Source organism: Nanorana parkeri, unplaced genomic scaffold (genome assembly GCF_000935625.1).
Source record: "Nanorana parkeri isolate BGI_ZX_2015 unplaced genomic scaffold, ASM93562v1 scaffold788, whole genome shotgun sequence".
Classification (NCBI taxonomy): Eukaryota; Metazoa; Chordata; class Amphibia; order Anura; family Dicroglossidae; genus Nanorana; species Nanorana parkeri.
Window position 1 is genome coordinate 28,002 of NW_017307056.1, and position 14,171 is coordinate 42,172.

The 14,171-nt window shown below is 42.0% G+C and overlaps 1 protein-coding gene across 1 annotated transcript in view; it reads left to right on the forward strand.

Moving 5' to 3' along the window:
* The first annotated feature begins 645 nt into the window (after positions 1-645).
* Positions 646-14,171, forward strand: part of MED13L (mediator complex subunit 13 like) — a 129,510-nt gene continuing 115,984 nt past the window's right edge. Inside the window, exon 1 of the mRNA XM_018564846.1 lies at positions 646-851. Within this exon, the coding sequence (XP_018420348.1) occupies positions 780-851 (72 nt within the window). The 5' untranslated portion in view covers positions 646-779. The remainder of the gene's footprint in view (positions 852-14,171) is intronic.

A 14,171-nucleotide genomic window follows, 5' to 3' on the forward strand; every position in this document is an offset into this window, starting at 1 on the left:
AGGGCAGACATAGCTTTACACAATTATCTCTAATGATAGAAAGAGCTGATCGGGGAGCGCTCAGGCACGCAATAAGCTATGAGTAAGATCGCGAATAAGCTCAATGGCCTCGCTTATTTCCTTCCGTCGAAATTCTAATTAAACAATTAATAACATTAACGATTCCAACAACAATAGCCGCGGTCGACAGCGGAGAATGGAAGCGTAAGGATTCCCATGCACACAGCGCCCCCTGTCGGCGCCGCAAGGGGTACACAGGCGAGAAGCCGAAGCAGCCCACTATTGGCCGCCTATAGACTGAAGCCGCTGAGAGGCGGCGCGTCACTATCTACAAGCCGGAGCCCGGGCTCCTCCTGGCACCGCGCAGCCTCCCCGTTCACTGGTATTACATTCCCTGACAAGCAGGGGGAGGCCGCGGCGCTTCCTTCCCCACCTCTTCCTCCTTCTGTGTGTGTGTTATCCCACGGCCTCAGGCCGCCCCTCCCCCACCCGGGTGACTCATTTCTCCGCGCCCGATTCTCGGGCTAGTCTGGCCGATGTGATTTGTCCGCCGATCAGCTCCTGCACGGGGACATGGTGACACCCAATCGGCGCCTGTGATTTCGCCACCGCTGTTGTTGTCTGCTCTCCCGAGCGAGGCTTTTTGTCCGTCTCCCCAAGACCCGAAGGATCAGGCCTAGGCCTGGTCGGCAGGCTGCCTCTCCTCCCCGTTTCGGATCGGATCCAGAATTTTAGGTCTCAGACATGCCCAGCTCTGCTAGCCAGGCTCCCGGAGGATCATGACTGCAGCGGCGAACTGGGCAGCCAACGGGGCGAGCCTGGAGGACTGCCACTCGAACCTCTTCTCGCTGGTAAGAATCCCATTCATGACAATAGCAGTGTACTTGTGATCGCTTTTATTGTCTTTTTTTTTTATATATGTGTGATCTGTGCAACACGAGAGCTGTCACTGCTGACACCAGTCCATGTTGGCAGTGTATTCTGTGCCCTGGGGACTGTCACTTTGCTCTTTACTCTCTATTTACAACATGTGTTTATCATGTACCCAGAGCACTGTCTGCAGGCCTGGTGTCATGTGTGTGGCATGTAGTTTCAGGACTGGCCCACTATAGTCCATGTCCTGTGATTGGTGGATTCCTGTCTGACTTGTGTACATGGTGCTGTGTCACTATTTGTTCTGAAATTCTCCGACATGACGTTGGATCCATTGCCATCATCTTTCACTTTCTACTTCTGCCTTTTTATGTCTGAAGCTCTTTCCACTACTCCTATACCTAGCTGATGACCTAGCTTGAACCATCACACCTAGCAGGCAATAGACTCCCTTTTTCAGTGATGCTCTTCACTGTTTCTTTCATGCGGATGTCACTGATTTCCTTTTACTTCTTTGTCACCTGCAATCTTTAGCAAGAAATTTGATTATTATAACTGCAAACCGGTTTCTACTGTCTGGAAGCATATCAGACACCTAGAACAAGTGAAGGGAAAACTCTGCCTGAAGAGAGAATCTAAACAGTTTTGGGGGGGGGGGATTTATCAAAACTGGAGCAGACAGAATGTGGAGCAGCTGTACATGGCAGCCAATCAGCTTTTGTGTGTGTTTTTTTTTTTTTTTTCCCTTTAAAGTTTAACTGAACAAATTGAAGAGAGAAACGTATTGGTTGCCCCAGGCAACTGCTCCAGTTTTAATACCCCACCCCTCCCTTATCCTTTGCAACAGAGATGCTGCCGTTTTTTTTATGGTGTGTGGAACTCTGCACCTGTGTGACTGAGTCCTCATTATGTGAGGCTTAAGGTGCCCAGACTTTTGTCTTGCGATGGTCGTATGCTTATTGAAAGCTCGTACGATCGGCCCACCTTGAACGGGCAGATCGTACTTGCGATCATCGAAAGCCCGCCCCGCTGAGGGGCGGGTTTCCGATGACCGCAATGCAGAACGGGCAGTGTGCGCGTGCGCACACCGGCCCGTACCACAGCTATCGAACGAGCCGGCTAGAAACCCGCCGACAATCGTACGATTCTCGCCGGGTTTTCGAACATGCTGGTCCGACAAAAGACGTGCGACCGCACAGTAGAAACGGTCGCACGCCTTCCATACACTGTACGATTCTCGTACGATCGCGGGATTTCCCGCGATTCTCGTACGAGAATCGTACAGTGTATGGGCACCTTTTTATTGTAACTGTTTTGCTTTGCCTCATTGTCCTAATTGGTATCAAAAGGCAAATTGGAAATTTGTTTCTAAATTGTATGTTTTCTTGGCACGTGTTTGGCTTTGACACTAAACTCAGGAGTTAAATCTTAAAAATACTTTCAAGTACCTTAATTATTAACAAAAATGTAACTTATTTGTGTATCACTCAGCTGTAGATCCTCAAATCATCTCTGAATTGGCGCTGACACTGTCCTTCCTTCTGGAGGGTGGCTACTTTTGTTCCCCATTGTCCCTGTGTGTGTTGTAAAGTAGTCATCGCTCCAAGCTCACTCCTGTGATGGACTAGAATCTCATGTTTAGTTTACTAATTTGTATTGAGATTGTAGTCCATCCCAGGAGCGAGCTTGGAGTGGTGACTACTTTACAACACACACAGGGACCATGGGGAAGAAAAGTAGCCACCCTCCAGAAGGAAGGACAGTGTCAGCACCAATTCAGAGAGGATTTGAGGATCTACAGCTGAGTGATACACAAATAAGATACAATGTTGTTAATAGTTAAGGTACTTGAATGCAGTTTTAAGATTTAACATCTGAGTTTAGTGTCACTTTTAACATTGAGGAACTCTTGAAATAACTTTCCAATCTCTGGGAACCCCAGCCAATAACTACTCTATCTACAGGTCATGGCACATTAGCATGGCGGTCAGGGGAAAGAATGCTCTTTACATTGATGGTTAGTGGGAATAATGCTCCAATTACTGATCGCTATAAAGATCATTTGTGTCAGAGGTCACTTATCTGAGAAAGGCTGGTATAGAAAATACTAAGGACTCCGATCTGTGTCAACAAAGATCCCTTTTGATGTATACCTACAATGACAAAGTTTGATGCTGCATTCCATAACCCACATGGCCGAGCAAGTGTTTTATTGTGACTGCCCCAGTTACTGTCACTCCGATTTGTTGTTTTTTTTTATTCTTAATGGTATCAATCTTTAGAGTTTTCCCAGAGGATTGTCACTCTTGCTTTTCTTCACTACTCTGCGTACAGAGAAACCGTTTTATTTTTTGTGTGTGAAATGATGAAATTCTCCAATAACCTGTGTAAGCTGATGAAACCTACATGTATGCAGATCTAAAGGAACTCCACTAATTTTGGCAAATTCTCATATAAAACATCTTATTTAAAAAGGGATTACAGACTTTCCACTTATTTTGTTGCATATTAGTTGCTAAAAAGCTTATTAACGAGGTACAAGTGCACAATCATTCAACTGTGTAAGCATCTATATATTTAATCAAGTCAATGTGTATTATATACTGTTTATTTAGGGTAAACCTACTTTTTTCTGATTGTTGCACAGGTGAATCATGATGTGCTTAGAAAATAAGAAACATTGGTAGAGGATAAAACATTTCAAGTGTACTTACAAACAAAGAGTAAACACGTGATGTTTTTTTAAATTAAGTATTTATGCGATATTCATTTGCCTTTCAACATCTGCATTAGCTATGTGACAGCTGCTTGTAGGATTAGTGAGATTGTACATATGTCATTGTTGTCGTATTAACTGATTGTATTCTACTTGTTGCTTTTTTGCCTCTCCTAAACAATGCAGTGTGTATTAACAAATTACCATCTTCATGATTCATGTTTTTATATTTTAAAATCCAAGGAAAAAACAACTTTTGCTTATAAATTAATGTAGCATATATAATTGCTACACAAGCCGGCTTGTCATTTCATGTTATTAAAATTGACTCCTATTTCCATTCTGCAGCAGCTCTAATTTTCGAAGGCCTTATTTATGGGGCTGATGATTTGTTGCTGGGATCACAGGTGTGTGGTTTCACGTGGACAGCCGCGGCTCCTGTCAGCCTCTCCTTGATTTGTACGGATTTCCTGGCTGCGGATGATAACAAACACTTGTGATCCAAGCCGCAGAAGTATGCTGATATTTGGCTGTGTATAGCCCTAATCGGCTGTACAAACTGGGTGAGCAAAATGCCACTGAAAGTTCCTGCCCCAGTGATTGACTCACTGATTTTCCCAGAAGTCTGCACTGATGCAAGTTAAAGTTTAGGAATCCCCTGCAATAAGAGTGTCAATGTCGGCGACTTAATTAGGATAATTTACTAAAGGAGTTGAGGATATTCATTCACATATTAAATGTTGTGAATATTCACTTCAATCATATCCAGATGAAATAAGCAAACAGGAATTTCATATTCACACCATTGGCTAATAAATAGAGCTGCAGCTAACGATTATTTTCAAAATCGATTAGTTAGCCGATTTATTAAGTTCGATTAATTGGATAAACAATAAAATACATTTTAAAAAATGGCTCCAGTGATGGGGCTTCTAGTTTGTATTGAGATTGCAGTCCATCACAGGAGCAAGCTTGGAGCAGAGGAAGTAAAAAAGAAAAAAAAAAGTGTGGGTAACAATATAGTGAAATGAAAAGTGAAAAAAATTATACAGCAACGATGAAGAATGGCACCGGCTATAGAGGACTACAAAACCCAGCAATAGTACATTATACAGCACAATGCAGAATACCACCAGCTATATAGGAATACAACAAATCCCAGCAATAGTACATTATAGCTGGCGGTATTCTGCATTGCGCTGTATAATGTACTATTGCTGGGTTTTGTACTCTATAACTGGGGGTATTTGGCATTGCACCACTGTATAATGTATTGCTGGGCGTTGTAGTCCTCTATAGCTAGTGGTATTCGGCATTGCACCACTGTATAATGTACTATTGCTGGGTTTTGTAGTCCTCTATAGCTGGTGGTATTCTGCATTGCGCTGTATAATGTATTATTCCTTGATTTGTAGTCCTCTATACAGTGCAATGCAGAATATCACCAGCTATATAGGAATACAACAAATCCCAGCAATACATTATTTATACAGTGTACAATGTATTGCTGGGATTTCTATTCCTCTATAGCTGATGGTACATTGCGCTGTATAATATAGAGCATAATGTACCATCAGCTATAGAGGAAGTCTTGCTTAGCAGTCTTCCAGCAACTTGCTTCTGAGATCGGGCCTGTCTATCGGTGGCTGTCATCCCCTCACACCTGCTCCTCCTTACTACTTCTCACCGCATCCCTGGGCCAATCGTGGATTTGGGCGGGGAGGAGGTGTGGAGCGTGGATGCGGCCGGGTCTGGCAGCGGTGAGGTGGAGAGGAGGTGTGGCGCGCAGCGTGTGTGGAGCCGTGAACAGGACCAACCAATCAGAAGGCGATTTATCGATGATTGAAAAAGTTGACAACTTTTTCAATTGTCGATTAGTTGTTGCAGCCCTACTAATAAAGTGAATATTTACACACTTTTTTTTTTGTGTTAACATTCTCAACCCTTTTAGTAATTCAGTTATTTGCGCGTTTGGCAAATTTTTACGTATGTGAAAACGCACATACATGAAGATGCACATTTTGACTGGCAGCTGAGGAAACATTGCTGTCAATGGACGAACGTACAAAAACGGGCAGCATGCTTCTGCTGTGTGTTTCCTGGAGTTTCCATTGAAGACTATGGGGGAAATACAAGCTTGAAAATGCCAAAAGAAGCTCATGTACTTTTTTCTGCGTTTGGCGTTTTTGCTGCTTAGGTGTGAACAAGGGCCATTGAAAACCATGGGATTTCTTGTGTTGGGCGTTTAAAAGCGCTTTTACTACTGCTCAAAAATGCCTAGGTGTGAACCAGGCCTGACATTGTTCAATGTGAAACTTAAACGCACAGGAAACAGTATTCTACGTAACAATGTTAATTGTTGCAATTAAGTTTCACATTGAACACTGTTACACATACTGTACTGGTATTGAGTGTTTTTATTTACAATGCATGCATATTTTGAACACTAGTTTGTATAGTGTTAAACTAGTATGTTCCTTTTTTTATAACTTAGGAGGCAGATTATGCAGCTTTTCTCAATGCAACAATTACTTTGCCCAGGTGGTTATAATAAAGACTGACCCTCGCTTTCGGGCGATCTTCACACCATGCCATTTGAGCTGCAGCTTTCTGCACACCATGGCACATGTGTAAACAGGAAACTTAGAAAACATGTGCAGTGGTGTGCAGAAAATCCAGCTCAACGGACATTGTGTGAATAAGCGCTCTTAAAGCAGAACTCCAGGAAAAATAGTTAACCCTTGCAGTGGGGCTGCCCGATCCTTGTAGCCAGCCAGCTGTGACAGCGCTCCCTCCAACCTGTCTCTTCCTACATTGCAGCAATGGAATGCCCCTCAGGTTCTCATGTCCTATACATTGTGTATATAACATGATGATTTTCAGAGCCTTATCCCCTGCCTGGCTCGCAAGATCGGGTGAGTATAACATTTTATATTTCTCCCTAGGCACGAATGAGTACGTAATGCCTGCAGTGTGGGGGTAGTCCCACTGCAAGGGTTAATAATACATTTCTCCAGAGTAGTTCTTTAAAGACTGATTAATTCACACCAGCCTACACACTAAAATGCATGACTGGTGTGTGTGATAAGTTGGGGCAGTGCAAATGCAAGGCTTTTTGCCTTGTCTGTGCGTCGTGCCTGCATTGGGCAATGCTGCTCAATGCAGATGGGCAACTGCTTCACATTTTATCTGCTCCAGTTTTGAGCAATTCCCCCCATTGTATGTTATATGATGATGTAAATGCATGAACCATCAGATTGTCTTTTAGTCCTCGATTGCCTTGGCAACCAGCACTATGTAAAAGTAATTGCTGGTCATTATTATCTAAAGAATAACTTCTGGCAATCCAAAACTAAAACTCAGCAGCTACAAGTACTGTTACCAACTAGTAATAATGGCACTGCAAGCGCATTGCATGTTTTGGTGTGTTCCATGTATGCGTGTCAAAGTTGAATGAACAGTGATCGAATAAAATATACTGAAGAGAATTTACTGAGACTGAAGTAGACAGAATCTGGAGCAGCTGTGGATAGTAACCAACCTTTTGTTTTCAAGTGGAGGCTAGAAGCTGACGTCTACGCCAGTTTTAGATGTAGGTAGATGGAAGAACCCTCCGCAACCTCACAGCGTTCCCGGCCTATGCAACAGTGGTGCTCGCAGTGATGACCACCAAGACAGGGCGTAAAGGGAAATGTCCCAAGTGTCACCCAGCAAGCAATAACATGATCGTGGTTTTAACCCTTCCCTACTCCATCCAAAACTGAAACAAAATGTTTTGGCTATGCTTACACTTTAACAGGAAATTTATTTTTATCTGCTTGAAAAAAATGGACTTAAGTGTCTCACGTTGTGTATTTATATACTGGACTATATTATAATTAGAGTTCTTATCAAGTGAAATCTCAGATTAGAACCAAAGAATCTATTTACTGTCATTGCTCCTATTGGAAATATTTGTCTTTGGGTTTCGTATTGCTTTTTCCAAGGAATTTGCTGACGATAGGAGACAGCAAAGTGGTGGGACATTAGTCTGCTGCTTCCCCTTTTTATTGTGTTCACAGCAAGGGTGAAAGTTGGTGAGTAAGTTTGTTGATTAACCCTTTCGCTGCCAAGCCCTCCGGAACATTTTTAAAATCAGCTAGTTAATTCAAGTATCGCTTTCAATTAGTGTTGTCTCACTTGGTTTATGCAACGTTTTTTCTTCGTCATGATAAACCTCTGCAATCTCATACAAGTCCCTGAAACCCTGGTGTTTGAAAAGGTGTTTTTTTTAATTTAAAAAAATAATTTATGCTACTAGCGTGCTAGATTTTCCAAGATACTGATGACATGGTGCCACTGTGAGGTCCTATGAAATCTGTGGAGGTTGATTGGTTTTAACCATGCAGAATTGGCCTCTGAATAGTAGGCTAGCAGAGACATTACTGCTTGCATCCTGGACAGAATTGAAGACTTGTTGGGTCTTGTCCACATGGGCTTCAGGTGCTATGAGGGCAGTTTATACAAACCAATGGCTGGTATTTCTGCAAGCTTTTAAAGTAGCTTACCTGTCAGCACTCCCCTTAAGATCTGTTTTAACATTCCCCAACTGGAGCTGAAGGGTGCTTTTAAATGCTTCAGTCAAGCTGTTCAAAGCATGCCGTAAACTCTCATACAAGCTGAAGCCCATGTGAACAAGGGCTTAAAGCAGACCTTTACACTCAAAAATCAAAATCTACCAATGTATCCCTCTATTTATGATGATTAATAATACCCTAATCATGTCAGATGCAAAATGCTGTCATGTCAATGTACTTTGAAAGGGCAAAAATTATATCAGTGTGCCAAAGCGATGCACACTGGGATTGCCTCGTCTGAAATGACATCTCGTTCTTGTTGAAAAAAAGAAAATGGCTGCGAGATTTTGATCTCGCAGTCATGTAGGGCTGCAACTAAGGATTATTTTCATAATCGATTAGTTGGCTGATTTCTATTTTTTCAATTGGATAACAAAAATGAAATACCATCCTTAATTTTAAATACTATACAGTGTTGCAAACATAAAGCTTCAGAATAAAACTGCATGCACAATTTTTTTTTTTGCAATTGCACTGCACAGGAACGCACTGCAGTGCGGTACCGTGTGTTCCAGTGTGGGCGATCACACTGTGGGTGGGAGGCGCTTTTGGGGTGCCATTGAAATGAATGGCAGTGCAACGCACCACCTGCAGCAGAATTTGTCAGGACGAAACTGAAATTGGCTTTCCCATCTCCTTTTTTTTTAACCACCTGCTGTCTGGCTGTTGTAATTAAATGGCCGTACGGTGGCTTCTTGAATGCGGGTGGGCGTATTTAAACGTCCTCTCCCTCCTCAAAGAAGCGGGAAATCTGCTTGAAATTTAAAAAGCCAGCGATGGCTGTTTACTGACAAGCGTTCCGGGGTCTGTAAAGACGCCCAATCGTTTGTATTATGCATGCGGGTAAACGCCCACCCTCCTCCGCCGTCGACACTGAGCTCCGCTGTGCCCAGTGTGGGCAGGGACCAACACGGCGGCTCTTGAACGGAGATCAGTTCACAAATTTTTTAAATGACGATTGCGCCGCACATGTTGCATATCGCTGCGAATGTCAGAGCATGAGCAATAATTCTAGGACCATTAATCACTGATAACGCTAAACTGATGAGCAGTAAAAGCTTTTAAAACATCGCCTATGGCCAATTTTGGGTATGGTAGTTTTTTTGCGCTTTCGCAGGCAATTTTAAAGCTTGACTTGTTTGGTGTCTATATTTACCTGACGTGACCCCGTCTTTTATATTTTACCAAAAAAATGGGTAATGTTTTTTTTAACATAAGTAGGGAAAAACAGGTTTTTTTTTCCCCCCCAACATTTTCAGTACTGTGTTTCTTTATATGGAAAAAACAAAACAAAACCCCAGTGGTGATTAAATACAACCAAAAGAAAGCTCTATGTGTCTCCAAAAAAATTGTATAAAATGCATGTCGGAATAAATGTCAGTCAAAGTACTGCAGCGTTGAATACTGAAAAATGGCCTGGCCAGGAAGTGGGGGTAAACACCCCGGTCATCAAGTGGTTAATAATTGTATTCTAAGCACATAGTGCTTGAATAGGTTCAGCCAGGGAATGACAGCTGCAAGTGGCAAGATCCCGCAGACGGCAGCTGAATGTAAATACAGCAGGTAGTGGGCTGGTGCAATAGTCAGCCTGCAATTGGTCATTTCAATTTGCAATAGCCAAAAGCAGGCTGACTATTGCACCAGCCCACTGCTTGCTGTGCCCTCCTGCCAGCTAGGGGATCCAACCAACTAATCGATAATAAGAATCGTTGTCATCGATTAGACAAACATGGCCGCCTACTACATACCAGGACCAAAATTTAAACTAAATTTTTTTTTTTTTTTAGAAATGAAAATATAACATTTTAAATGTGTTCTTTTGGGTTATTGCATACTAAATGCATAAGGGAATGTTCTTTTTTTTTTGTAGAAATGTCAGATTGCCATGTAAAGGCCCGCTTTAAGGTATTTAACCCAACCTCACACCTCCTCCCAAAATGGAGAAGTATGCTTTGCTGGAGGTGTTTCCTGTTAAAGTGGAGCCCAAAGAGCCAAATATACATGCTGGTTTACCTGCAAAAGGATTGTAATTTTGTTCCGCCATTCCTGTGATTCATGTACCTCTGACACACTGTATAGCAACAAACCTCACTCCTACATCTTGGTTCAACATTACCTTCCTGCTGGCTGGACCAAAGTGATGCTGATTCTTTGCCCAGTGAGTAGGATGCTTGTGTACAGAGCAAATGGAATACTGCAAAGCTGATACAAGAAATAGGCTTCCACCTGCCTGCTTGTATGAGAACATTGCTTGCATGGATTAACCAACATTTTGGTTGGTAAAACAGAAAGTTTGTTTTAATTGTGGAACTTGTCTGGTTTCATGGAGCTCTATTTTGTCTAAAAGGAGAACTATGGGGTAAGTGTTTTTCCCCATAGTTCTCCTAAGGGTCACGGGAGGACACAAACTAACATCCTCCTGTGACCCAAAGCTCAGTATACCGCGAGCTACAGCTCGCGGTATACTGAGACACCGCAGCTGGGACAGATCCCGACATTGCTGTCGAGATCCACCCAGCTGTGTGATTGACAGCTGGCTCTGCCTATCTAGAGGCAGAATCCCTGCAGGGAGCCGTGAGTGACAGTCACGGCTCTCTGCAGGGACATGATCAAGAAGTGAGCGAGTGACGGTATGCGTTCGCTCACTTCCCGATCTATTGAGCCGACGTGTGACAGTTGCATTGTCACACGTCGGCTCGAACTATGAGGATATAGTTCTCCTTTAAAGTGTACCTGTGCCAAGACTATGGACATTAAAGTGTAACTTTTTACATATTCCTAAAGCTGATCTCCCGACAGATACTGTAGAAATGATCCAAATTATTGCCACTCTGTATTCATTATAATATGTATATGTTTTTGACTTGGCATTAGCCTTTTGCAATCATGCAATTACTCTACAGCAGAGTTTAGACTAGAGGGAGAAGCAACATGAGGAGCCAATCAGATGTGCTGCAGTGCTCATGTGCTGACCAAAACATTCTGATAGGAGAGAGCAGAGTGACAGAGAGATGAACTCAACAATCTGCTTCTTCTACAGTTCTGTTACAGACTGGAAAAGAACTTCACTATAGAAATACATATTTTTGTTTGTTTTTGACTATAGGTACCCTTTAATACTTGTCTTGTCCCTACAAGACATGACGACAATAATAATGGGAATCAATGGTCAAAAACATCTATAGTGAATTTCCATAAGTTCTATGTCACTTTTAAAAACCATATCCATCTAGAAGCTTTTAAACTTACTGAAGATGCCTGTAGGATGTACTTCCTCGATGCCCTGATACACTTACTCATACCTGTGAATAAGCACTTCCTTGTGTCATCACTCAAACTCAGGCTCCGTTCACACCGGGTTTGTGTGTGCTTGTGCGTGTCTGTGTTTATACAGTCATGGCCAAACATATTGGCACCCCTACATTTCTGTCAAGTAATGTACCACTTCGTACAGAAAATTGTTCCTGTAGAGAGGTGTAAGAAACTCATTGATGATTACAGGAAGCCATCGATTTCAGTTATTTTTTCCCCAAGGGCTGTGCTGCCAAATATTAATTGAGGGTGCCAATAATTTTGTCCAGTCCATTTTTGGAGTTTTCGGTGGAATGTCATACCAATACAAACAAAATAAATAAACATGTGAATACCTAAACATATTTGTAATTGCAACTAGGGCTGCAACAACTAATCGACATAATAAATTATAATCGATGATTGAAAAAGTTGTCGACTTTTCCAATCATCAATTAATCGGCTTCCGATTAGTTGGCCCTGTTCATGGCCACCTCACGCTCGCCGCTGCCAGGCCCGCCTGCATCCACGCACCGCACCTCCTCCCCGCCTCACGCTCACCGCCCGCCCACATCCACGATCGGCACAGGGACGTGGGGAGGAGCAGGTGTGAGGGGATGACAGCCGCCGACAGACAGGCCCGACCTCAGAAGCAAGTTGCTGGAAGACTGCTCAGGTAAGCCTGCACTTTGCCACACATGGTGCTCTATAATGTATTTCTGGGATTTGTATTCCTCTATAGCTGGTGGTATTCTGCATTGCGCTGTATAGAGTACAACAAATCCCAGCAATAGTACATTATACAGCGCAATGCGGAATACCGCCAGCTATAATGTACTGTTGCTGGTATTTGTTGTATTCCTCTATAGCTGGTGGTATTCTGCATTGCGCTGTATAATGTACTATTGCTGGGTTTTGTAGTCCTCTATAGCCGGTGCCATTCTGCATTCATTGCTGTATAATTTTACACTTTCCATTTCACTATATTGCACACCACACTTTTTTTTTTCTTTTTTACTTCCACCGCTCCGAACTTGCTCCCGTGATGGACTACAATCTCAATACAAACTAGTAGTCCCATCACTGGAGCCATTTTTAAAAATTTATTTCATTTTATTTTTTATCTGCTTAACCGAATAATTGAACACAATCAGCTAACCGATTTTTAAAATAATCGTTAGCTGCAGCTCTAATTGCAACAATTTTCTGCGTGAAGTGGTGCTTTATCTGACAGAAATGCAGGGGTGCCAATATTTTTGGCCATGACTGTATATAATCTATACGTTTTAGAATGTTTATTAATGACAACATTTTATCACAGTTATATCCTGTAGGGGATTTTCTTCCACTAATAACGGGAGACTTGCATTTGGTTTCGATGGGAGACTTTTGAAGGTTAACCACACACTTTAACCAATTGAAGCATCTCAATAGCAGCAGGTTTCTTAATTTCCAAAAAGTTGTGGCAAAAAAAATGAGATCCGCTCTGGCATTTGTGTGTGTGTGTGTGTGTGTCTTTTAGTGGCTTTTTTTTAGTGCCTTTTCCCCATGTTGTGAATAAACTGAATTCGAGAAATATATTTTCAACTGCTTTTACCTAATGACTTTACATAATCTATTTTATGCTAAAATCTGACAGTAATGTATAAACGATGAGGTCTAACCGAAAAACAAAAACAAGCCTCAGGCTACTTCCAAATAAAATTTTTTTGTGTTTGGCCAACATTAGTCGTTTTCTGTGATCACTTCCTTTGTATCTATATGTCTTGACCTTGATGCTTTTTTATTTGGAAGTAGCCTGAGGCTTGTTTTTGTTTTTCGGTTAGACCTCATCGTTTTTAATCAAGGATAATGCTGACACCACAGAGATGCCACAAGCCACTCAGTGTGTGTGAGTCAGTGTAGCACACTTGTCCACCAATGTTGCTTATTCAGGAAGTATGTGATAAGAGAGGTCCCCTGTGGTTTTTCTAGCAGTTTGTCCTTTTCAGCTCAGATTTTTTTTTTTTTATGCCACACCACAATGACTTTGTATAATAGACAGAACATACTCTATTCACTCTTGAATGTATACTCTCTTCAGGCGGCAGTTCTCTTACTTTTATGTGTTTAAAAATAATAATGTGTTTTCTATTAAATGCATTACAAAATATAGAATATGCAGTTTATACATTACTGTCAGATTTTAGCATAAAATGGAATTCTCTTGGGAAATGTACCCTCACCATGGTTAGTGCACTAAAATGCAGAGCACAGGACTCAAGAAAATAGTCCTGTTGTCTGAACTATCATGTCTAGAAATGCAAGTTCCTCGAGGGCTTGTTCAAGCCAGATGCACTGCTGTACGTTTTTTTGTGTTTTTAATTGCATTTGTTTGAAATGAAGATGAACTGTGTTGCTTCTAGCATTGTCTTTGCTGGATACATCATAAATACATTTATATACCTTTTTGGCTGCTTGTTCAGTTCTGATAAACTGATATAGTTTTCCACTAGAATCTAATGCAAAAAGATTATTTATAATTGAAAAATGAACCCTTGCATTGGGGCTACCCCCGCACTGCATGGGTTAATTGCTTCTTTTGGTCTAGGTGTTGAAGTAAAGGGTTAACTTTCTGATTGCCGGGAGTTCTTCTGTGAGACTGTAATGTAACTTTTCTAAAGCTGACCATACAC